General features: G+C 46.8%; 1 protein-coding gene across 1 annotated transcript in view; it reads right to left on the bottom strand.

Annotated features, from left to right (window-relative positions):
* The window catches only part of LOC114447152 (gamma-aminobutyric acid receptor subunit pi), a 39,264-nt gene extending 17,333 nt beyond the window's left edge, over positions 1–21,931 (bottom strand). Inside the window, exons 1-2 of the mRNA XM_028423257.1 lie at positions 21,882–21,931; positions 12,699–12,788 (exon numbers count right to left, since the gene is read on the bottom strand). Of these exons, the coding sequence (XP_028279058.1) occupies positions 12,699–12,751 (53 nt within the window). The 5' untranslated portion in view covers positions 12,752–12,788; positions 21,882–21,931. The remainder of the gene's footprint in view (positions 1–12,698; positions 12,789–21,881) is intronic.
* Between the last annotated feature and the right edge of the window lie 1,679 nt (positions 21,932–23,610).

Here is a 23,610-nt window from a genome sequence, read left to right as displayed (position 1 = left end):
AACACCATGACAAATTGTCAAATTGTGTTTTTTTTATTTTTAATAAAGTACGACGATGTCATCTGGATCGCCCCCTAGTGGCTGGCTGCAGGATTAGACAAAAGCCCTGCCTCCTCTGTGTTATGGCCTCTCACCTGTGTGATTTTTATCAATCCTTTAAGATCATGTCATGCATCACTGTCCCTCCACTGGTCTATATTTGTATCCATGCATCATATATTGTGCTCATACTGCGTACTGTACTCTGATTTGGATTTTAGTGACACTTATACTCTGTATTTAACTGCATTTAATGTAACTTGATACCTCTGGCACAAGAATTTTCTCCGGGATTAATAAAGTTTTATCTTATCTTATTATGCGACGTGGATCTAATAAACTTTGGTACGACGTCAAGTTTGATGCGTGCAGGTTGTACAAAGACCATTTACTGATCGCAGGCGATCACAGGTTATGACGCACGTCAACATGCGAGGAGGAGGAGGATGAGGGCGCAGAGTGACAGGTCGTAGCAGCTGTCGAAACCCCAAGATCCCCATTTGTCGATGACACACAGACACAACTAAAAACTTGCTCCTCAAATTAGGTTTTTATATATATTTACTCTGTATTCATTGTGCCCAACATACCAACTAGCTCTGCCTCGCCTCAACTACTTTAACAGAAACATGCATCATGTCAAAGAAACCTAGAGACGAGTTAACTCTTTGCTGTCAATCACACAAGAAACAGACTTGTTTGTTAGCGTTATATCCAACAAGATGTCTGCCGCTGCCTCCTCTATGGTCCTTGGTAACTGCAGACAGAGCTGCATCAGTGCAGCTATGGCTGTACATCCATGAGCGACCTCTGCCACCATGGCCTCTGTGCCCGTATACATTCTGCAGCCTGTAGGCTACATGCTAGCATGCGGGCGTGTGTGGGTGGAGGATGGGGCAATAAGGGGGTGACAGGGTGGCTTCGGGTCAAGAACTCAAGAGCCCCATGGGTGGAACTCAACACATCCACCTCCTCTTCTTCCCAATCTCCAGAGCAGCACATGGCATCGAGCACTTGCACATTTCAAAACAGATTAACTTAGCTGAACATAACCCCTGCAGAGAGCTGACTAACACTCTCCACGGACACCCACCGCCCCCCATCCCTCCCGTTATTCCTCCCACTTGGCGAGCTTGACTCCAATCCGCTTCTCACTTATACTTCATTGATTCATGTCACTCCCCGTTCCTCAGACTCTCTCATCTGGCCTCATCTAAAGAAATCCCCGAGGCCGCTGGCGTAACGCTTCACACACGGGAATAACATGTGTGCTCTGCAGCCACACGGGGAGCTAAATCTGCTCTGATGAAACGGGGTCTTCTTCGCTCCCAACATGGCAACACAGCAGCCCTGTAAAGTTACTCCTGTAGTCTTTCATACTGCTTCATAATGCAAAGCCTTTAATCAGACTTACATAACGGGCTAAACAGTAGATTTTAAATTGCACGGGTTACATCATCATCATCATCATCATCATGGATTCAGCAGGTCCTCCGTTAACCTCCAAGGTCAGAGAATCCACCTTATTAATATTCAAATGACATTTGTGTCTTAATTCTGATTACACCATAGGAATGGGTCCACCCTGCTCTCCATGCAGGCCAGTAATTACACTGCTCAGTGGGTACAGGCGCAGCACCTCCCTCCTTTGGAGGTGAGCGGAGGCATCCATTGTCCAGTGACAGCCGGCTGCTTGGTGGAGGTAAAACATACGGCTCAATCCTCAAGGTGTGCTAGCAACGGTAGATTCATAGCAGATGCTTCGCCTGTCAGGTTGCATTAAACGTCTTCTTTTCTTCTTTTGCGCAGAATATTCTCTTTTTTGCTGCTGTGAAATGGGATTTGAGGAAAGTCGCTGCTGCTCTCATACACTGAGATTATTCTCTCGCTCATCGGGGAGTTTGGAGGCTTCCTCAGACCTCTCAGCCGCTGCAGACGCAGAGATGCAGAGCGGCAGGCAGCTAGGCAACCACGAGAAAAAAAAGAAATAAAAGTCCTCCTGAGTTCATGTCGCAGGCTTGTGTGGATAAAAGCAGCTGTTTCGTGCTTTCATGCTATCCCAGGCAGCTCCCTAAGCCCTCCACACAGGAGAATAGACCAACAGTTACTGTCTTCATAAGCCGACTGAAGGCAGAGGAGTCTCAGGGAAAATGTGACATGAGAAACATGCACATGTATGCTTTCAGCTATGTTTGTGTACATTCTAGTGAAATGAGTAAAATGGAGGCGACTATTGTAGAATAAAAATGGGAAGAGAACAACATGACGTGTAACAGACACACAACAAACACACACCACAAACAATTCAGGTCCAAAGACCCAGATGAACATCAGCATGAGGAGCAATTAGATAAGTAATATTTTGTTGTAAGTAAAAAAGACTAAAGTAATAATTTTGAGCCAAATAACCTGTCTGAGGAGAAGTTTACACACATAAGAGTCATCTGCACAAAGACGAAGAGAATAATACGAACATCCGTCATGAAAGGGAAACTAGACACACTGTATCTATGCTACATGTCTGCTGACACGTGTTCAGCGTCTGCTCGCTCCAGTATCTGTTACTCTGTCAGCTCCTTCATTATCAACACACGCAGGCCTGAGAAGCCGCACTGCTGATTATCAGAGGGCCCGAGTGAAGCACTCTAACCTGGCGCCTCCAGCCAATTAGGCTGAGATATTGCTCACTTTGCACGTTGGGCTTGTCGTGCCCTGTTGTAACTACGCAGCATTCAATCAATTACAGCACCAGCACAATCAGAAATTAGCCAGGACCCCGAAACCTACAGTACATTAATTGGATTATTCATGTGGGTGTTACAGCATTGCTAATATGCAGCATGCAGCCTTTTTATGATATGTCACTCACACACGGAGCTGCTGCTGAAGTAGGAGGAGGTTCATGTGGTACTTTCTGTGTGTGTGAGAGGAGAGAACATCGTCCTGCTGTGAGAGAACACACAGACATACGGCTGTCTCAACAATAAACAGCGCGTGATCTGATGAAGTTAGAATTCCTCAGCGAGGTCTTCAGACTGATTAACGCAGCTTTGGTAAACCTGCTGTGAAACCGGTCCAGCGGCCCGTGAGGAGCACTGATGGCCTGCTTTCAGTCCGATGTTCACAGATCCAAACATGATCAGCCATGAGTAACTGATGGAACGCGTGGGCTCAGCCCCGGTGCGTTAGCTGGTGGTTGCACAGCTGAGCGGCCTCTTACCTAATGCAAAAGAACGTGGTGCTCAGCACAATATAGACTGATGCAGATGTCTGAATGTCTTTGAAACATGAAGACACTGCTGTCTGCAAGCAAACCGACCGAGCTGAGACTCAGAAAGGCTTCCTTTCAGGAGACTCTGGTCAGGTTTTGTCTTCGTCTTTGGTGCAAACATGAGAGGCCAACATTTGTTGGGGGTGGCTATCTTGGTTGGGTCAGAAACAGAAGAGTGTGTCATACCCTGAAAACAATGACAACTGCAGGAGAGAGAAGGCAACACGTTCTAACAAATAACCACACCCCCACCACAAAAATAGAACACGGGTGCCTTCATGGTTACAAGAAAGGCCTGGACAGCACCTCTGAGTGTCTGGCTGACATTGTCTGTCCATGGAATTGATGTATCTGTGTACATATTGTGACTCTAACTGTGCTCCGTACTTTCACCCAGCAGGCTGGGCTTTGTGTCCGCGGTGGCAGCATCACACACAGTCAGCCATGAAAAACACTGATTTAGATAAAAATGGTGGCAAAACGTTCCCATCTGTTGCTGGTCATTTCCACGGCCTGCAGACACTGACCTCTTTTTACATTCTGCTGGTGACGACTGGCTGAAATCTGCAGCAGAGTGCACCAACCATGTGTAACGCCCGGAAAGTGGCACCACCCTCTCACTTAGGTCCTGTACAGTGTTGTCAAGCAGTAATGGGACATAATGGCAGGAATAACAAAGCTTTAATAACAGAGAGAAGAGAAGAAGTGGAGCTTGTGCTTGTGTCAGACAGGAACGTGGCTCTCTGGACCCCCTGGTGCTCAGATTTTATGCAAATGAGGCACAAGGCTTCAGCAGCTATGACCCTGGTTAGTCAGGCTTGCTGCACTTGGTATTAATTCTAATTACTCAGACCAAAGAGTAGGAGTTAAGGCCTACTTTTTTGGTGGCTGAAATGTTAATAAATGCCTGTGGCTAAGGAATCTACTCACACAGCTTGTGTATTTTTGCAGGGTTGAACGCAGCACTCTGTGTGAACAGAACAAAGATGGAGGACCAGAGCGTTCAGAGCTTCAAACGCAGTGAAAACATCGACCTGCAGCTTAAAAAGCCAAATAAATCCATCCTCTACGTCTGAAGTGATCAGCACGACTTCGGCTAGCTCGGTCATTGAAGGTTTATTTTAAACTAAAGGCCACGAAACAAATGTCATTCTTTCAACTGGTGGGCAGAATCTGAAATGGAATCTCAGTCAAATCTCTGCTGGTGAAGCAAATTGGATGAAATGGAGTGAAAATGTGAAGTCAACAGAGACTGCAGGCGGCGTGCAGCAGTCAGAGAGTTGAGTTTGATTAAAAGGAAATCATCAGCGATGCATTTTCTGCTGCTGTGGGTAATCTATAATTACTCTCGGAAATGTTCCTTTTCCATTTCAGAGTTATGCCATTACCGAGGAAAAAACTGATTAGTGATGAAGAAAATGTAACCATCCAGAAACATCCTATCAGCAGGATAATTAGCTGTGTTTCCTATTCAGTGCCAGATGAAACAGAGTAACAAGCATGTAAATGGAAGCCTCTCCACCAAATATGTCTGCATGTAACTGCAGAGAGGAGGAAGCTGCACGGATACTCAGGCAGAACTCAGTCACAGTGGAGGAAACAGCATCATCACTGAACAGCTGGTAATGATCACGAGTTAGTTCATAAGTAAACATCAATCCCCGTTCACACTGGGAAAATCAATCCAGCTAGAGCGGGATTCAGGCCGTATCTGGATATATCCGGATTGATTTCAGTCCACCTCTCAGAGGTGGATCTAGTCGGATTGGCTTACATCTGGCTCAGGTCTGAACACAAATGCGGCTAGCAAATCCCGCTAGTGACGTCATACTTCTGGTTCACGGGGACAGAGTCCGGGTCGCGTAAAAAAGCCGTATGTAAACAACCGTTGAACTACGACGGCTTTGCCCCGAGTTTATTTTCCACAGGGCTACAAAGGAATAAACTGCTTTTTGAACCAAAAACAAACACACAACGCATGCACACGCGGTCCTACCGGGGCTGAACGGACTCTGTATATTACGAGAATTCAGCGACACAAGCTGCAGCTTCTCCACGCTGAGCAGCACAAAGAGTTCACCCTTGATTTCCTGCCTTCAGTAACACGATATAACATTGTTCCCACTTTATTCCCTCACTTGTATCCCGCCGTACCTCTGGGGACGGCTCTGAACTTTTGACCTAATGCCGTCCCTCCGCTCCCCTCTACTTCCTGGTGTCTGCCTCAAATGGAACTTTGATTAAATTCCCCCTCTGTGATTGAAGCCGTGTGTTTCTGTGCGTCTGTAAGGAAATCAGACGGCACATTAGGAACAGCTTCTTGGTGTGCCGGTGAGTGTTTGGATGAAAGCAGTCGCCCTCAAACTGTCAGATCTGATCGAACTGATCCTAATGATCCACACTTTTCAGCTCATTTACCAAAATAAAAGCTTACAGGTGTCTGCTGAGTGCCTTCTTGGGCTGACTAATCACTCTGTCACAGAGCAGGTACTTCAGCCTTCAATCCAGCGTCCGCCCTTTGAAGCTTCTCACTGGGGACTGAAATATGTGGTGACTGAACCCAACATGTAACTGCACTGACATGACAGTCAAAGTCAAACTGAGGAGGGGCCACTCCGGACCTTGTCTTCCTATGAAGGGGCCACTTTTCCTGTATCCTCTGCGGCTCACTTTAAAGGGTTAGAGCTAAGCTAGCCTAGCATGTCCAGCTGTGGTTGTTTCTTCTTTAGAATGATGGCATATATTCATTAGAACCCCTCATGTCCATATAAGTTTAGAGCCTCTTTTTCTCCATAGAAATACAGTGAGCATCTTTTAATAAAGTCCTCATTATGTACATTATATGAGTGGATGTAAAGAGGGGCTTGATTGGCTCCAATGATGAAGAGCACAGAGACTCCAACTTTCAGAAACCTCCTGAAGTTTCTGTGCTTGGACTTTCTGCGACCCCAGATAACGATTCAATTAGGCCGTTACTTTAGAGCGTTATCTTGGGATCGTTAGGAAGCAAAGCCTGCAAAGCTGTGGAGTGTGAGGCGGCTGAGCCTCCAAGAGGCTGCTGACCCTGAAGAAGAGCAGCACTGCTGGTGAAGGATCCCGTGTGATCCCGAGTTTAGAGTCCCTGTCCGACGGGATATCAGCTCCAGTAGCATCCCACTTAAGGCGAGCATGTGCTCCTTTATTAAATCTTCTTTTACACAACCCTCTGAGATTTGAGCAGCTCAAAGGAAGGAGCCTAAATAAGATCTTTAATAATAATTAAACTGACACTACAAAGCATTATCGTGGTAATAAGAATGTTATCTGTGGAACCAGCCTTGTAGTCCTGTAATGTGAAATGGACCTCTGAGCTTTGGGAGAGCTTACGCTCACAGATACTGTACATACAGTACAGGCAGGCTTAGTGGAAGCCACTGAATCACTCATCTAAATTCATTAAAGAAAAAAGATCATGTTACATGGCACAGCGTGTACAGATGAACGGCGGGGTGATTTATGGCTGATTTGGTGGCGACCTCGATGTTAAATTCATGAGAAAAAAAACCCTTAACAGCTGCAGATGATCTGTATTAACCCTCACAGTCACCGATGTGTTGCAAAGGTGACAGCAGCAATACTTTAATTTAACCATACAAGTACCAAGGAGGAGGCCCCAACCATCACCGAGACGTGGACAGAGAGTCTGCTCCTGTCCTGGATGGACCAGGCATCAGGAGAGACTACCTCTAAGACCCCGTTCACACTGGAGAAAGTCAGTCCAGCTAGAGTAGGATTGAATCCAGATCGCCTTTAAGCTGGATACGTTCAGACCTATTTTCAAATCTGGCTATCGCACACATGCGTGTCCACGCTCAATCCAGCTTAACCCGGCTTGTTTGTTGTCCTCAAAAACACTCAAAAAGGCAGCAGTAGAACCACGTGTGCACATGTCCCGTAGTTCGGCGGTTGTTTACATACGGCTTTTGTACGCGACCCGGACACTGTCCCTGTGAACCCGAAGTATCACATCGCTAGTGGGATTCGCTAGCCACACTTGCATTTAGACCTGAGCTGGATGTAAGCCAATCTGGCTAGATCCTCCTCCGAGAGGTGGACTGAAATCATTCCGGATATATCCAGAGTCACGTTGGTCAGTCTAAAAAAACAAACTATCCGGATATATCCAGATACGGCCCGAGTCCTGCTCTAGCTGGATTGATTTCCCCAGTGTGAACAGGGTCTAACAGGATTAGCAGAAAGAATCCGGCATGTTCACAATTGTACATTAAATTCAGAAATCAGCCTGAGATTAAAAATCATTCAGATCATATGATCTAAAATCCTGAAAAAAATCCTCCTAAATACATCAAAAAGGCTCAAATCAAAGAAAAGATGGCGTCCTATGAAGCATTTATGTGTATAAAGAGGTGAATGAGTTTGCGGTGCTGGATGTTTGGCGCTATAATTGGGTTTAGAAACAGACATTTCCTCGAGGAAATCCAGGGGAGATATTATTCTAGATGGAAGAGCCACAATTAAACCTAATGAACACAGAAAACAGGTTCAGGTTTGGTTTGTCTGCAGGAAAATGATCAATGATTATAAAGGGAAGGTGATTACCAGCAGCTGCTGTGGTGAAGATCTGCTGGTCTGTGTGTGTGAAATCTGACCAAGTTCTGACCAAAGAGCTTCAATGACATTAACTGTGTTTAATACTTTGAATCAAAGCTAAAGTCTGACCTCGTGAGTTTTTCAGTCCAGTCTGAGTCGGGCCGTGGCCTCAGCTCCCCGCTTTCATATTTTGTTAAATCTTGATGTGACATCATCGAGGAGCCTCCAGCATGAACGTGTCAGACGTGGTGCAGCTGAGGACCACGCTGCCAAGTGCCACAGACACTTGTTGAAGTCCAGTCTTTGTATCTCTGTGAAGCTCACGTCAGCCGTCACAGCTTTTCATTTCATCTGTAGCTGCAACTCCTCAGGAGGAGGAAGGCCTAACCCTCATCACCAGAGGAGGAGGAGGAGCCCTAACCCTCATCACCAGAGGAGGAGGAGGAGGAGGAGGAGGAGCCCTAACCCTCATCACCAGAGGAGGAGGAGGAGGAGGAGGAGCCCTAACCCTCATCACCAGAGGAGGAGGAGGTCGATGTTCCTCCGATGTTAGCATGCTGTTACTGTAGAAGCAGATATTTAAATGCCAGTTTCAGGCTGCTGTTTCTCTGTATGCTAAGCTAACACATTTGACACTGTGTAGCTTGTAGCTAGTTGCAGTATAGTGATAGTACGACGTGGGTAAGATGTGCAGCCACTCTTAAAGAGAAATAATCTTTTAAAAAAATCAATAAAATAACAGCGACAACATGCAGTCGACAGCTGAGACACTAAAAACATGACTGTGACTGCTAGTTCGTGTTAGCATGGGGTTAGCGAGGCCCTGTCGTTATACAACGTCATGTCGTCATAGCTCACTCACCTCCCACTATAGTGTTAAACTGCTTTATCTTAGCACTGAGAGTCAGCCAAAGCTACAACAGTCGTGACTGTCGATGAATGTGCTGGTCACTGTTAATAACTACACAAAGTCCTCACAAGCCAGTCACTTCTAGTACGTTAATCTCTGCAATAACAATCAATAAAGAAAAGCTGACAGAAAATAGATTTCTATTCAGGAGGAAGTCGTGTCTCTCCAGTAAAAGCACAATGTAAGCCTTTAATCTGCTGGTAATAGCTTCAGTTAAATGTTATCCGTGCTGTCTTTACCCAGTGCTGAGAAACCATCGGCGCCTATATTCAGTATCATGGTGCTACTTTGTTCTGAGAGAGATTAAATGAGAAATCAAGCCTGACTGCTTTGATGCTGCAGCCTGCGTTTGTGCTGTGGGCTCTGAATATAATAATATAAGAGTGCATACACATGCACATCTGTACATCCTATAGCTTCAACAAAGAAATTCAATGTATTAAATCAGGCTAAACCTATTCAATCATTGTAGCTGAATGAGCTAAAATGTGTGTGTCCTCCACACGGCAGAGCTGTGTGGAGGACACACACATTTACTTTCTGCTGGTTGTGTAGCCAAGAAAACTGTTAGCGACCAAGCTACAGGGTGTGTTAATGATCCTCCCCTCTGAGGTGAAGGAGCACCAAGCAAGGCAAGGATCAGTTTTTGGGGTCAAAGGTTAGTTAATAAAAACTTGTTCCCACAGCAGATCCCACTGTGTGTCATTCTGTGTGGATGCTAATGGGCCTAAATGTTCTATGCAGCAAAATAACCACCAGTCATACGAGCCAAGCTCTGTGCTGAGATTCAAGAATCGAAATAATAAAACTCCTCACCCTATCTCTATCTCCCAGCTATCCTTCCAAGGAAACTTACTTCGGCCGCTTGTAATCGCGATCTTTTTCTTTCGGTCAGTACCCAGAGCTTGTGACCATAAGTGAGGGTAAGAACGTGGACTGACCGGTAAACCTTCACCACGACAGACCGGTACAGCTGCACCAATCCATCTATCAATCTTCGCTCCATGAGACCCTGAGATACACAACGTCCTCCAAGCCATCTTTTTTTCCGGTCGAGAACCATGGCCTCAGACTTGGAGGTGCCGATTCTCATCCCCACTGCTTCACACTCGGCTGCAAACTGTCCCAGTGCACACTGAAGGAACAGGACAACATCATCTGCAAAAAGCAGAGATGTGGTCCCTAAACAGGACCCCCTTAGGCCCCTTGCTGTACCTAGAAATTCTGTCCATACAAATTATGAACAGAGGCGGTGACAGCATGCAGCCCTGCTGGACTGTGAAAAGGTCCGACTTACTGCCTGCAATGCAAACCAAACTCCTGCACCGGTCATACAGGGACCGGACAGTCCTGAGCAGGTTCTTTGTCCAGATGTGAATTTTAGTTAAAGTCTGTTCAAATCACTTAAAGCTCAGCCAGATACACTCCTAAAGACTCCTAAAATCCACAAATCTGTTACTAAGAGGGGGAGTGCTATGTTAGGTCTGAATATATTTAAAAGAAGTTGTAAAATAAATTAACCCCGCGTACAGTTGACACTCAAAGGAAACGTATCAATTGAGACCAGAATCATTTTCTGACTTTCTGACAGTACAGTTTGTAAACGTGCTTATTTCTGCTGGGAAGTTTTAACATCGAGGTGTAAGAGGATTGATTCGCTTTTGCAGCCAGCCTCTAGTGGTTCGGTGTGAACTGCAACTTTTCACACTTCAGCATTGGCTTCAAGTGTGAGGTCCCGGAGGCTGCCGCTTGGTTTAGTATGTGTTTCTGGTCAGATGTGTGGTTAACACAAGCTCAGCTGTGTTTATTCTACCTATTCTACCAGGAACAGAACCTGTAAGGATCATAAACCTTCTTTATTTTCGGAGGTTTATTGTGATTAAATGCGACACGTCTTCATCAGTGTATTTCTCACTAACACTCTGTCACACACACATGCAGCTGGCATCTTCTAAAAGATGAGCTTGTGTAGTTTTTATGGATATTGGAAGCACCTGACAGTGATGGAGCCTCCCAAAGTAATTCAGCAGAAAATCCGAGGTGTTTATTTGGACGCACCCATCGAGTTAATGTGTGTGTGGTTCACTTAGTCACTGCCAGCAACAGACTCGGCCGACTGCCTTGGCTGACACAGTCTGCCTTTTTTTCTTCCTCAAGGTCAGCTGTGATCCTGGGCTCCAGCCATGCCTGCTCTGGTGGAGCTCCACTGGTGGCAGCACATCAATTTCTCCTCACAGCTCCAACATGCAGCTCATGTCTGCTGGATGGATGTCATCGACATCACTGCAACATGTGACATGTGCAACCAGCACCTTGTTTGCTGGGGCGTCAGGGGGCTTTAAGTTTTAGCGCTTTTTAAGGTGGTAGGTTGTATTGATGATGCTGTGAAGTCAATGATGTGGCCCTGTGTGCTGGTGGAAATGGCCGTGGAGTATTTGTATTCAGTGGGCAGAGGCCGAGCAGGCTTTCCTAATCACTGTAGAGCTATCAAAGCTCCAGAGCTGAGAGCAAAGAGGGTTTCTGATGGGCTGCAGAGCAGGGTAAATCAGCCTTCCTCCTGTACACAATGACTCACAAGTCACTTCAATTACTGTCTGATTTGTTGCCAGGTGAAATTTTCCTCTTACGTAGGATCATTAGCACCAAATTAAAGTGGGATTCTGTGCATATGTAGAAATCAATCTATGAAATATTCACAAAAGCAGAGTGAGCGGGACGCTGCTCCTGCCATGCTTTTATCATTTAGTGGTAGTCTGAGTACACATGTTGCTGAAATGCTGCAAACCAAGGATTTAACGTGAATTACTTAAAGCTGGTGTGTTCACTGTTACACAGAAAACACATCACATTGTTCTACGATCCAGAAAACGGCCTGAGCATCCCAAAGACAAAGCTGCATGTTAAACCGGAGTCAATCATGGCTGACTGCTGGGACTGCTAAAACCTCAACACAAAGGCTTCGCCTGCAGCCGTCTATAGTACATACATACAACAGCATACAGTGAGGGTCGCAGCCAGCGAGGCTGCACTGAGGCCCCGTGGAGCTTTGATCAGGACGTTTACACGGTCACGCTGGCTGTGCTAGCATGGTCACATTCTCGGTTTAGCCTCTCTGCTCGCACAATAAAAGACGCGTAAGCTTACGACACACTGTTATAAGATGGTATGCACCATCACATTTATTTTGTAAGGGAAGTTTCACTTCAACATGGACACCTGTAGACTTGGATTAACTTATTTTTGGAGCTAGCCCCAGAGGCTGCAGAAGGAACTGCAATTTTTGACTGTTCATACATAAGGTTCCCCAGCTTGTGTATGAACAGTCCACCAATATTTGGTATTCAGCAACTGCTGAAACCTGCTAGAGTACAGCACTATAATCCCAGGGCTGATTGTGAAAAGAGGCGCTGCACTACACAGAGAATATCTCTGAAGGCGAACTGAGCGGGCCCTGAGGGGCTCGGCTTATCTAAAATGTGCAAAAAAGTGCATTCTGTGCTGTGAGAATAAACTGTAAGAAGGGGGGGTGCGTCTTCTCCCCGTGATAACTGACAAATGTGCACCAAAACATCCCATCAGTCTCTCCGTGTGACCTCTGCAGGGATTATCGCACCAATTGCATGCAGCGGCTGATGCATGTGGTGCTGGATCGTGCCTCATCTGCTCTGCTCAGCAGCGTCATCAGCGCAGCCTTTCAGTGCTCCTCGCCCGGGGCACGGGGAGCCGTTACTGAGTATTGATGGTTCACAAGGAAACGATACGACTGAATACATCTCTCCATCTCCCCCCCCTGCATAGCTAGCCGTGCCGCGGCTGCCTATGAGACTCTGACATGGCTTGGTGGAGCTCCCTGCCTTTGTAGATCCCAGTGGTTCCACGTGGTCTTACCTGCTAATGAGGAGGATGGTGAAGAAAGTCCCCCCAGGGACGAAGAGAGCCATGGCTGCTGAGGGAGTGAAGATGCCAGGTGGAGTTTATCTGTGTGGGAACACAGAAGACAAAAACATTCAATCTGAAGAAGAGTCAGAACATCTGGATTAAGCACCACAGCTGTGTCCATTTTTAAGCTTGACATGGTCTATCACTCAGGTAACTGTGCGTTATCTTTCTCACAGATAAATCAGTGTAACGGAGTAACAGCAGTGATAAGCCTCGGGGACACTCTGAGCAGCATAATGACCTCTCCTTAATGACTTCACCCCAACTCCAAGTGTATCACTATAAGCTGCAGACTTGAGTGAAAAAGTAATAAAGCAGACTTCCCTTCCGAGAGAGAGTCCTCTTGTTTCCTATATATCCCCTGCACCCCCTCTCTGCGCCTCTCTCAAGATGAAAGCAGACAGAAAACCTTCAGAGACCAGTGACTTAACCACCGAGACCCAGCTGCTGTGGAAGGCGAGCGGGGCCGGGGAAATATTTAATGTAAGGGTGAAAGCACACTTCTGTGGCTGTGCTGTAAACGTCTCTTTACAATGGTGAAGAGTATAGATACAGTAGGACTTGTTGGTGGTAAATTGACATTTGAGTGGATTTGTAGTTATGTAACACTACAACGCAGAGCACAACCTGTCACACACAATGCAGCACAATGCAAGCAAAGCAGCAGAAGCTCCACAGCACTGATCAGACATCTGATTCCACAGCGATCAAACTCCAGAGGGGGTTAGCTGCAGTCCTCCACTGTGGGGACATTTTCAATGCATGTTAGCAACAACACTCCACGGCTAGGACAGGAAGGCTACTGTAAAGGAGGAAGAAGAAGACGGTGTTCTGCCATCTCATTACATCACCTCCCATTCAAAAATCCACCCTCTCCCTCCTCATTGTCTCCTTTGCATGACTCACAGGCACCCACCACCACCCCATCTCCACCCATCACAGCAGGGACTCCTGAAGACTCTCCTCCTCCTTCCGAGGATCCGCTCATCCTCCTCGGTCACACATTTAATTCACTGCTTCACTGTCAATTCTTTGTGAATAAATCCTCACTGCAGCTCTCTTCTAGTTGAAACACAGTGTGTTTTCATCCCTTTCATAGAACAAAGGAGCAGATCAGGGTTGATCATGATTGCAAAAGGCAGCCGATCGGGATCAAGAGAACTAGTTTGTCCTCAGCAAAGGTGGAGGTGATGCTCAAAAGATGGAGGCTGCACAGAGAGGGAACGGCGGAGCATTTTGAAGCAAACGAGCAAAGTCAGCAGGAAGAGGGAGTCGGTCAGTGAGACTTCATGCTGCAAAGTAAAGGAGGCGAAACAAACAGAGCAACATGCACATTTGAAAAACAAGCTCCGGGCTCATTGCATCATTTCATCTGTTCATGGAGTTATTTGTGTTTAATCTGTAATTTAAGAGCTGCAACATGACAGACCAAAGGAGCATTTCAGAAGCTTTTAACGCTCATATTAACAGCGTACAGGGGAGGCGGTGTAAAAACATGTTCATCATGTAAATACAGAATAAACAAAGGCTGTATGGCCTCTGCATATGTAAATTACAAGGTGCTATTTTGCATTTTAAATATCATTTTCCCCCCTCCATGCAGCCCTTTTGTTTGAATCCCTACTGAGCAGGCTGCCATTATAAATGATTATCTATACATGCAGCCTGGTAAAGCATTGAAGGCTGGAAGCCATTCACGTCCGTACATTACAGCTCTTCACAGGGGGCACAGTGTACGTACAGGATTTGACTCCAACAGGGCTGTTTAGGGAACAATAAAGGAGCTCATCTTTCTAATCTGTGCTACCATTTATTTCCATGATATAACATTTTGAGGCAAAGCATCGAGGGCTTAAAAAAAAAAAAGATCACAGCTACAGAAACTCGAACAAATGTGACAGGATGTACGGGCTCTCTGCGCCGTGGGTCAGGCCTCCCTCAGTCTTAACGGACGCTGGTCTCCACTCTGGGACTACGTCTGTCCTGGTGTCTGCTTCAGCTCAGTGACCACTGTGACAAAGGACAGTCTAACGTGGGAGGATGGGTAACAGCGCTCCAAAGTGATGCCCGTCTTTTATCTGTGACTCAAACTGTTGGCAATGTGATTTTAAGCCGACTTGAAAAGGGCAGCAGCAAATATAAAAAGATATGTCAGGCAGAACTGAGTCACTTGGTCTAATTCTCTGGCTTTTCTCTCCTTTGTTGCTCTTCTAGGTACTTATTCCAGGCATGCCGAATGAGTCACATCAATAGCACGTCAACCTTTGTGGCCTCCGAGCTGCCAGTCCAAACCCAGATTCACCTTTCCCTCAGTCATCCGTCCACGTTCTCACCGAGAGCTCACTGTACGGTTCATTAACATCAACAATACGCCGTAAAACATGTTGCTGCCCGGCGTGTAACCGGTAGCAGCACTGTTTCTGTTCATAGCATCCATCCATTATCTGAACCTGCTGTGTCCTGCAGTGCAGGGTCACGGGGCTGGAGCTTGTTGTTCATAACATTGTGGTGTTTAGTGAGTGCTCCAGTTAAAGACCTTATTGTCCTAAGTTCAGGACATCCCTGAAGACAACATCTCCTTTTTTTAATCTTAATCTTTAATTGCAGGTGCATGATAGGTCAGGCTGGGATTAAATATTGTTGCCATGGAAACCACTGTTGATCTTCTGGTGTGTACGAGTGTAAATCGAGCATGAAGTTTGAAGCTCATCAGCTGGTACGGTGTGTTGTTTTGAGACGTGAAATAAACGACAATGTTTCTACACCGTCTTCTTCCCGCCTCCCTGACTGGGACGGTGAGCTAGTTAGCAGATCTACGAGGAAGGCTAGCAGAAAAAGCTAGTGCCTTGAACCAGAGGTTTCCCTACTGCGGTACGGAGCCACCAGTCTGATGACTCTGCTGCATTTCTCACCATGAGATCGAAGTTTACATCACAACCTCTAGCTGCCCGACTGACAGCTGCTGCAACCCTCAACACATGCACATGCTAACATTTATGACGATGACACAATGCACACGACAACCAGCGGTGTCTGCTTTATCCAGCCAGCAAGCCAGTTACATCTGTTAGTTACCCATTACGAGTCTGATCGGTCCAAAAAGACGTAAAGATAGACAGCGTTTTGTTTCAGTGGTCCCAAACCTCTGGTCTGCAGACCAGTTTCAGGCCGTGGATCATTTAAAGCTGCAGTGTGATCACTGTGGTTTCACCCACGCAGTGTCAAAAAGCTTGTTAAGTGTCAGTGTGGCACACGAGGAATCCAAAACACATCCAAAAAGGTGAAGAGCTGCTGTTTGACTGTACAAACAGATTCAACCAGAACTGAGATCTGCTGAAGGGAGGAGAGAGGAGATGCAACTCACAGGATCGCTGTGGAGTCCAGCTGCCTTTCGTTTAAGCAGATCATCCTGTTTTACTCCCATGTTCTCAGTTTCTCTTCTGAAGGCAGCCATGTTGCTGGATGTTTTGCTGTTTGGTCAGCGAGGCGGGAGATTTCTGGGCGTACCACTGAGCATACCCTGCATCAGATTCAGAGTCTTTTATTTTGAAAAATGACCAAAGTTCAATCACAACCGTTTGCATGTCCTGACTGTCAATACTTGACACCAGCCAGCTAAAATAAGACTGATGAACCTCAGAGGAATGGATCCATGACCCATTTGTGGACTTAACAACCTCGGCCCTGGAAGACCCACTGCTTAAGATTGCAAAGCTCTGTTTGAGACACCACCCACTCTGCTGTCACTCTGGGTTAAAGTGAAGGTGGGAAGCCTTCAGATCCATTTTAAACAACGCACCTCTGGGAAACAGAGGACTGGACTTCAGGTGTCCCTGTCTCACTGCTGCAGGTTAATTATGAAAGGAATCTGGAGAGAGAGGGAGGGACGTGCTTGACGAGACAGCTTTGCCGGACCATGGTAACATCATCAAAAACTCAGTTATCTCAGTTTACATTGTGATTAAGGAAACTGTGTTCAAACACAGAGGATTACATTTAATGATGTTTCATTTCAGAGATGAAGAGAGTGAAAAACATGATGAAATAGGACTCCTCTTCCCTGTTTGTCTGTGCTCCGGCTCTGTGAAGCGTTGATGTGTTTACCAGAGGCAGAGGAGGAATATCTGGCTGACAACATATCTGGAGTGACAACAGCCTCACCTCCGGACAGACAAGCAGACGAGCTCTCCACAAACACAACAGCGGTGCTGCTCGCAGCCATGTTCGCACACCTGAGCGGAGGAGAAGAGGACTGTGAGCGGTGCTGGTGTGCTTCTACAGACTGACAACACAACGAGCTGAGAAAACATGTTTAGATTAGTGGAAGCCTGCATGAGTTAGGCCAGATATCCTCAGAGATGCTGGCTGGGTGCAGACTCAGAGGTACACGCTGTTACATCAGCTCGGATCAGCTCTGCTCCTTCAGGCTGACTTCTCTTTTCCACTTTTTTTTTTGGATAGTGAGATAGTCGCTGCAGGTTTCCACAGAACACTGACCCACACAGTCGGGTAGAAAGAGTCTGACACAAAGATCCATGAATGTAATATTGAGAACAAAGGCAGCAGAGGACAGAAGATTGGAGAAGAATAAAGAGTCCACAAAATATAAAGTGTCCATTTACTTTTGGCCACATGGTGCATGTTTGTATGTGCGAACCAGAAACAGGCTTCATATCCTTTTAGCTGACTTCATGCCCAGCTCTCTTTGCACAGTAAGAGTGAGGGGGAAAATAAAAAGAGGAGTGAGCTCCTGCTTCGTGCCTCGCAGCTTTGTTCTCAGCCTTCAGACTTTTTTCTTCAGAGATTCCACAAGTACGTTGGAACAAAAATAGCTCTAAAAGAATCAGTAATGTGCGAGTCGTTGATCATTTGGCTGTGTGGTAGAACAGCTTCATCTTCTCTTCAAAGTCTTACAGCGATGCTCTCATTGAGTCTTTATGGTCTCGCCACCACCTCTTATTATAAAAAGGGACTCCTCAGCTCACCTCCTGACAGGTGCCCCCTCTCTCACTCTCTCTCAGACAAACATTAAGGACCCTGTGGACTCCGTCTGGGCGGAGGCCTCTGCTCCTCTGTTCCATCTGCAGGTTTAGAAGCTCTGGAACGGGGCTCTGACTGACTTGTAGTTCTCAGCACGGCAGACAGGTCTCTGGTGTCCGTCACTCTGTGTTATTATTAGGCTGAGCCAGCAGGATTGCTGCTTAAATATAGACGATGGGGAGGAAATCTGCACGCTTGCAAATAAAGCAGCGTGACAGGGAGAGAGAGAGAGAGCAGAGATGTGGGATCATTAAAAATAGACAATAAGTATGAACATTAGAACACACCTGTGGTGGCACAGAGACTGGACTGTTTGTATACTGAGAACGTTTGGAGAGAACAGAGCAGAGGCGGTGAGAGAAAGACTGCGCAGCTAATGCTAAGCTAACAGCTAAAGTTAGAACAGACATTGCATCTGATGTTCAGTTTCACTCAGTGAGTTTTTGTGCGTTTTAACACACAAACTCTGGTTAATGTGCAGAGAATCAGGTCTGATGTGTCGCATTCACACGTGCAGCGCACAACAGGAGGCCGCCTCAGGTGAGGGGAGGCGCAGCGAGGAGGAGGAGGAGGAGGAAGAGGAGGAGGAGAAAACAACAACATATCAGAAACATGGACTCATCATGAACTCTTGCAGCACTCGCATCACTACATGAACGTCCATGATGTCTTCCAGCTCCACCTAAACCTGGTTACTACACGCAGGGAGCTAGGCTGCACTAAGGTGCTTCTGTGGCCAGACATGGAAGCAGGAAGCTCTGGCATCCTTAATGATGCATCACCTGAGTATTAATTAAGAGTTTTTAAACACGTCTGCTTCTGCTGTGAAGTTGGACATTTTAACACGAAGATCTGTGAAGATTGACTCACTTTGCGAGTTACCCCCAGAGGCCATGAGGGGAACTGCAGGGCGCACCAGTTACACCTGAACTGAAATAAAGGCCATGTGCTCCAAGGCTGACTAAACACGGTCGGAGCTGGTCCTGGTCTTATGATGCGCGTCCATGTGAATACATGCAAAGCCAAGACTGTTGCCAGGCAACAACACTTCTAAACAAAGTCTACACGAACTTCTTCCTTCAGATTTGGATGAAATGGAAACACAAAGAAAACTTAAAGTTGCTGACGGATAAAGATGAAAACTCTGAGCTGTATGCAGAGCAGTGAATCATCTCACAGCCAAGGAGAGTGCTGTCCAACGTACAAGGATCTTATCTGTGAGCACAATCAGCAGCTGCAGCAGCAACAATCTGGCCATTCCTCCTATTCTCTAACTGTTGAGCCCATATCAGAGATCAATGCATCCTAATCCCACTCTCACACACGTTCTGTTTGTGTGTCTGGCCTGTGTAGCTGTGTATTTACTGCTTGGAGTTGTGTCTAAAGAGTGCATGTCATATGTGTTGCTGCAGGCAGGACTTGTCACCATAACAGCTTAAAAGTAGGAGTGACAGATGGGAAATCTTTGCCTCCTAAAATATCTGCTGTTTTTTCAGCCTAAACCCAGCTCTGCTTTTTAAACGTCGAACCTTCCCCCAGACATGGGATGAGAGTCCAGACCGACGTTTGGGCCGGCGTGATGTCAGTCGGACGTGCTTTCTGAGCGTGTCTTCACATTGACCCTTTGTACAACCGCTGCAGGGTCCGGTGCCTGGCCTAAGGACAACACTCCAGTTAGCAGAGAAGTTTAATAAGCAGCACCTGCATTTCCACTAACAGCAGTGTCTCTGTGTTTATTTCCTTTCTTGTTGATTTGGAGAAAAAGCCAATGTCTCAGAGTGCTGCTTCCGTGGGTTAGACTAGTATGGATTCAATCTAATGCCGACACGTAACGAACCACTGATCCAGAAAAACTGCCTCTGGTCCCTCTGGACCACACCTCTCCTCCTGTGAGTGTGAGGGCCGGAGCGAGGAGGACCTCTGCCATCACCAGCCACACACACACACGTCACACTGTGGTCAAAACCAGGCCCTAACCGGACGGGAACCAGAAGACGTGGCACCGCTGCTGCCATGCTGATGGAGATGGATCTCCACCAGCACCAAGTCCAGTGACACAGGACAACAGTCCCATTTAGAGCTCAGAGAGCAGTCGATAAGAGAAGCAAAGGAGACAGAAATCAATAGAGAGAGAGAGGGACAGAGCCGTCCACTCCAGCACAGTGTCGTTCCCCCTCCTGATGTCCATCAGAGCGGGAGAGAAACGCCGCTCCTCGCCGGGGAGGTTTGATGATAACGAAGAGCCTTTCTATTATCTGCACACAGCTCACTCTGCTTATGTAAAGCTCCTTCCCTCTCCCTCTGTGCTGTGATGGCTGGCCTGCACAGGGAGAACTGGGATCTGACAGGCAGCTGGCAGCTGCCCCCCCATCTCAAAAAAAAACTTCACCAATTAAAGTATGGTTTACAATCTGTGATTGTTCCGCAGATTACAGGCATTATCACTGTGGTAAATATAGTTTGAGAAATTAAAAGAGGACTCGGGGAAACTGGCCGTGAGGCTTCGTGATTTTAATTACAGTTTTTTATCGCAGTGGAATCGTGGCATCGCTGGAGGCATTCGTCTGTAGACTTGTCAGCTTAACTGTGTTTATCTGCTGGCTGAAGGAGATGTCACCGTTGATAGGAGCTGTCTAATACACAGGAGTGGGCCGGCTTGTAAATTTCCACAGGGCACAGAGGCTGATAAATTCTCCATTTCTGAGAGAGCCACAATTAAAAACACCCCCATACATCACCCTTAGGGGGGGCTCTATGAAATTGCATCCCTGACCTTCACCTTTGATAACTGTCTATTGAAAAACCTGGCAGTTTGCTTTATGAGCTAATAAATAATATTCAACAGCATGATTTCCAAATAAAAAATAACCGTGTGGGAGAAAAAAAAACACTCAATCAGGCACACACTTATTAACCTCCTAACCCCCATTCACACCAAGGAGGAGAACCAGCTCCGCGCTGCTGCTCACACTCGTTTTAATTGCGAGCAGCGGAATTTGGGGATCAATACGCACACGTGTGCACGCGTACAGGCACGCGCTGAATCTATTTTTAGTAACACCTATCATTATAATCTCGGAATTAAGTATCTCCAGCGTCAGATTTATTCAGAGTTGTGACTGAAACGGATCAAAGTTTCGATTGTCTGCGGACTTTTGCTTCAGACCGCACGCTGCGTCCGAAGGAGCGCAGCTGAGGAGGGGAAAAAACACACAAACAGGTGCCACCATGACTTCATGCAAAACGCACACACACGATAAAGAAAGCCGAACTTTACCTGTAACCTGAAGATCGCCGCGAGCGTGCCACATATGTCAGCGCATCCTGGGAATACGGGTCCGTAATCTGCGACGGTTCCGTCAGATCGGCGCTGCTGCAGATTCCACTTCCATCCACTTTTCCTGTTTTAATGACAGCACCTGCTGATCCGCGCACACATATGCCCGCACAAACAACTGGTTGTGTTCTGTCAGCGGATTCCCATTATCCACTATGGGCTGGACGCGCCGCTGCGCAATGACGCACGCCATGGACTCGCAGCTGATTTGGAGTCTCCAAAGCTGCGCGAGATGAGTCCCAGACAACCTGTCATGATGCTGGGTGCCGTGCGCGATATGGCAATATCAGGAAGAGGAGGAGCAGGGGGGGGGTCGGTGTTTTACGCCACATCCAAAAACCAGGAACAGGCTTTTCTTCTTTTTTTTAACCCCCCCACCCCTTTTTTTGTTTGCATGACATAAAAAATGATGCATATTTGTTTCAGATTGTCACAGTGATTCACATGTTTTCATGCCACAGTGAAATAACTGCATCTGCGCTGACACACAGCTCTACTGTACGTTATCACTGCATCTCTATTTTGGTGCTTTGAAGAAATCAAGTGACAATAATCACATCAGTGCATGTTTAACGCTTCACCGCAGCACTTAAAGCAATTATACACCCCGATCAGCCTTACACAAAGGGAAATATGTGGCTCTAAAAGGAGGAGGACGCTCACAGGCTACAAGGCATACAGGTCAGGATGGAGGACCCAGAGCCAAGGTGCTGGTATCTGATGGATGGAGCTCGACAACCATCCTGAGGCCTCACCTCTTTTCCTCTGCGTGGGTGTTTCCGAGAACACTTTCATCCACACCGCCTCAAGGGGAGTGAGGGGCGGTCAGTCAGGCAGCAGCTGATCCGATCTTCAGTTCACATGTGCGCCATAAGTGGTCATAAAAGGGGCCACCATCCAAGCGGGAGAGGGGTTCTCCTCTGTTGGCAAACAGCCATTCAGCTGAAGCGTGGAGGACAGCGAATCCCTTCCATCCATGGCTCTGTTAGCATCCAACCTCCAGGGAGGGTCTGTGGCTGACCCTGACCTCCAACCTCACAGCAAAAATAGGTCCATCCCTGTGGGGACCGTTAAAGCATTAGCACTCAAATTAGCCTGTGACTGTGATCCAAAGAGACAAAAAAGAAATAACACATGTAGATTAAACATTACTGAGGACATAAAGCATATTTAGTATATTTAGTCACATGGTAAAGACAAAGTTCAAAGTGAGCATCAGAATGAAGAAAAAGGTGATCTCAGTGACAGCCATCTGCAGTGTTAAAAAGAGAGGTCTGAAACAGAAAGCATCCAGCGAGCAGCAGCTCTCTGATGATGTCAGAGGTCAGAGCAGGATGGTCAGACTGGTTGGAGCTGATAGAAAGACAACAGGAAGTCAAAGAAGCACTGGTTCCAACCGAGGTCTGCAGAAGAGCATCTCTGAACGCACAGCAACATGAAGCAGATGGTCTACAGCAGCAGAAGAGAGCACCGGGTGCTGCTCCTGTCAGGGAAGAACAGCAAACTGAGGCTGCAGCTCACACAGACTCACCAACACTGGACCATAGAAGAAGAAGAAGAAGAAGGAACACTGCTGGTCTGATGAGTCTCCATCTCTGCTGCCACATTCAGAATGTCGGCTCAGAATTTAACCAACATGAGAGCATGGATGCATCCTGACTGGCTCTGCTGCTGCTGTGATGGTGTGGGGGAGGTTTTCTTGGCACAGTTTGGACCCCTCAGTACCAACTGAGCCTGGTTTAAACACCCCAGGCTGATGTTACAGAGGGAACATGTAACGAAAAGAGGGTCATTCTAGTCAAGATGATTCAGTGCTCTCGATTGTCCTCCACAGTCTGCAGATCTCAGTCCAACAGAGCAGCTTAGAGATGTGGTGGAACAGGAGATCCACACCATGAGGTGCAGCAGCTGCTGACAGGTGGATATGGAGCAAAGTCTCTGTGGAACGTTTGCAGCTTTATGAACATCAGTGTTTTGACTTTCCTCTCATAGGCCCCGTTCACACTGGAGAAAGTCATTCCAGCTAGAGTAGGATTGAGCCCAGACAGCCTTTAAGCTGGATGCGTTCAGACCTATTTTCAAATCTGGCTAGCACACAGTTGTGTCCGCACTCAATCCGGCTTCATCCAGCGTGTTTGCTGTTCTCCAAACCACTAGGTGGCGCCTCGTAATATGGCTAATAATGTGGCAAGCCGGATTTGCTAGCCACATTTGCGTTCACACCTGAGCCACATTTGAGCCAATCCTGCTAGATCCACCTCTCGAGGGTGGATCTAGCCGGCTTGAAATCAAACTGGATTCAGCTGGATTGGAGGTGTTCACACTCGGAAAAAAACACATCTGGATTGATCTGGATGCGGCCAAATCCTGCTTAAGCCACATTTTTTCCCCCAGTGTGAACGGGGCCATAGAGGAATCTGACACACACAAACTACACACTCATGCAGCCTCGTTAGTGTTCATCAGGAGATAAAGGACAAACTT

This window comes from Parambassis ranga, chromosome 15 (assembly GCF_900634625.1).
Source record: "Parambassis ranga chromosome 15, fParRan2.1, whole genome shotgun sequence".
NCBI lineage: Eukaryota > Metazoa > Chordata > Actinopteri > Ambassidae > Parambassis > Parambassis ranga.
This window is presented reverse-complemented; position numbering and strand designations above follow the sequence as displayed.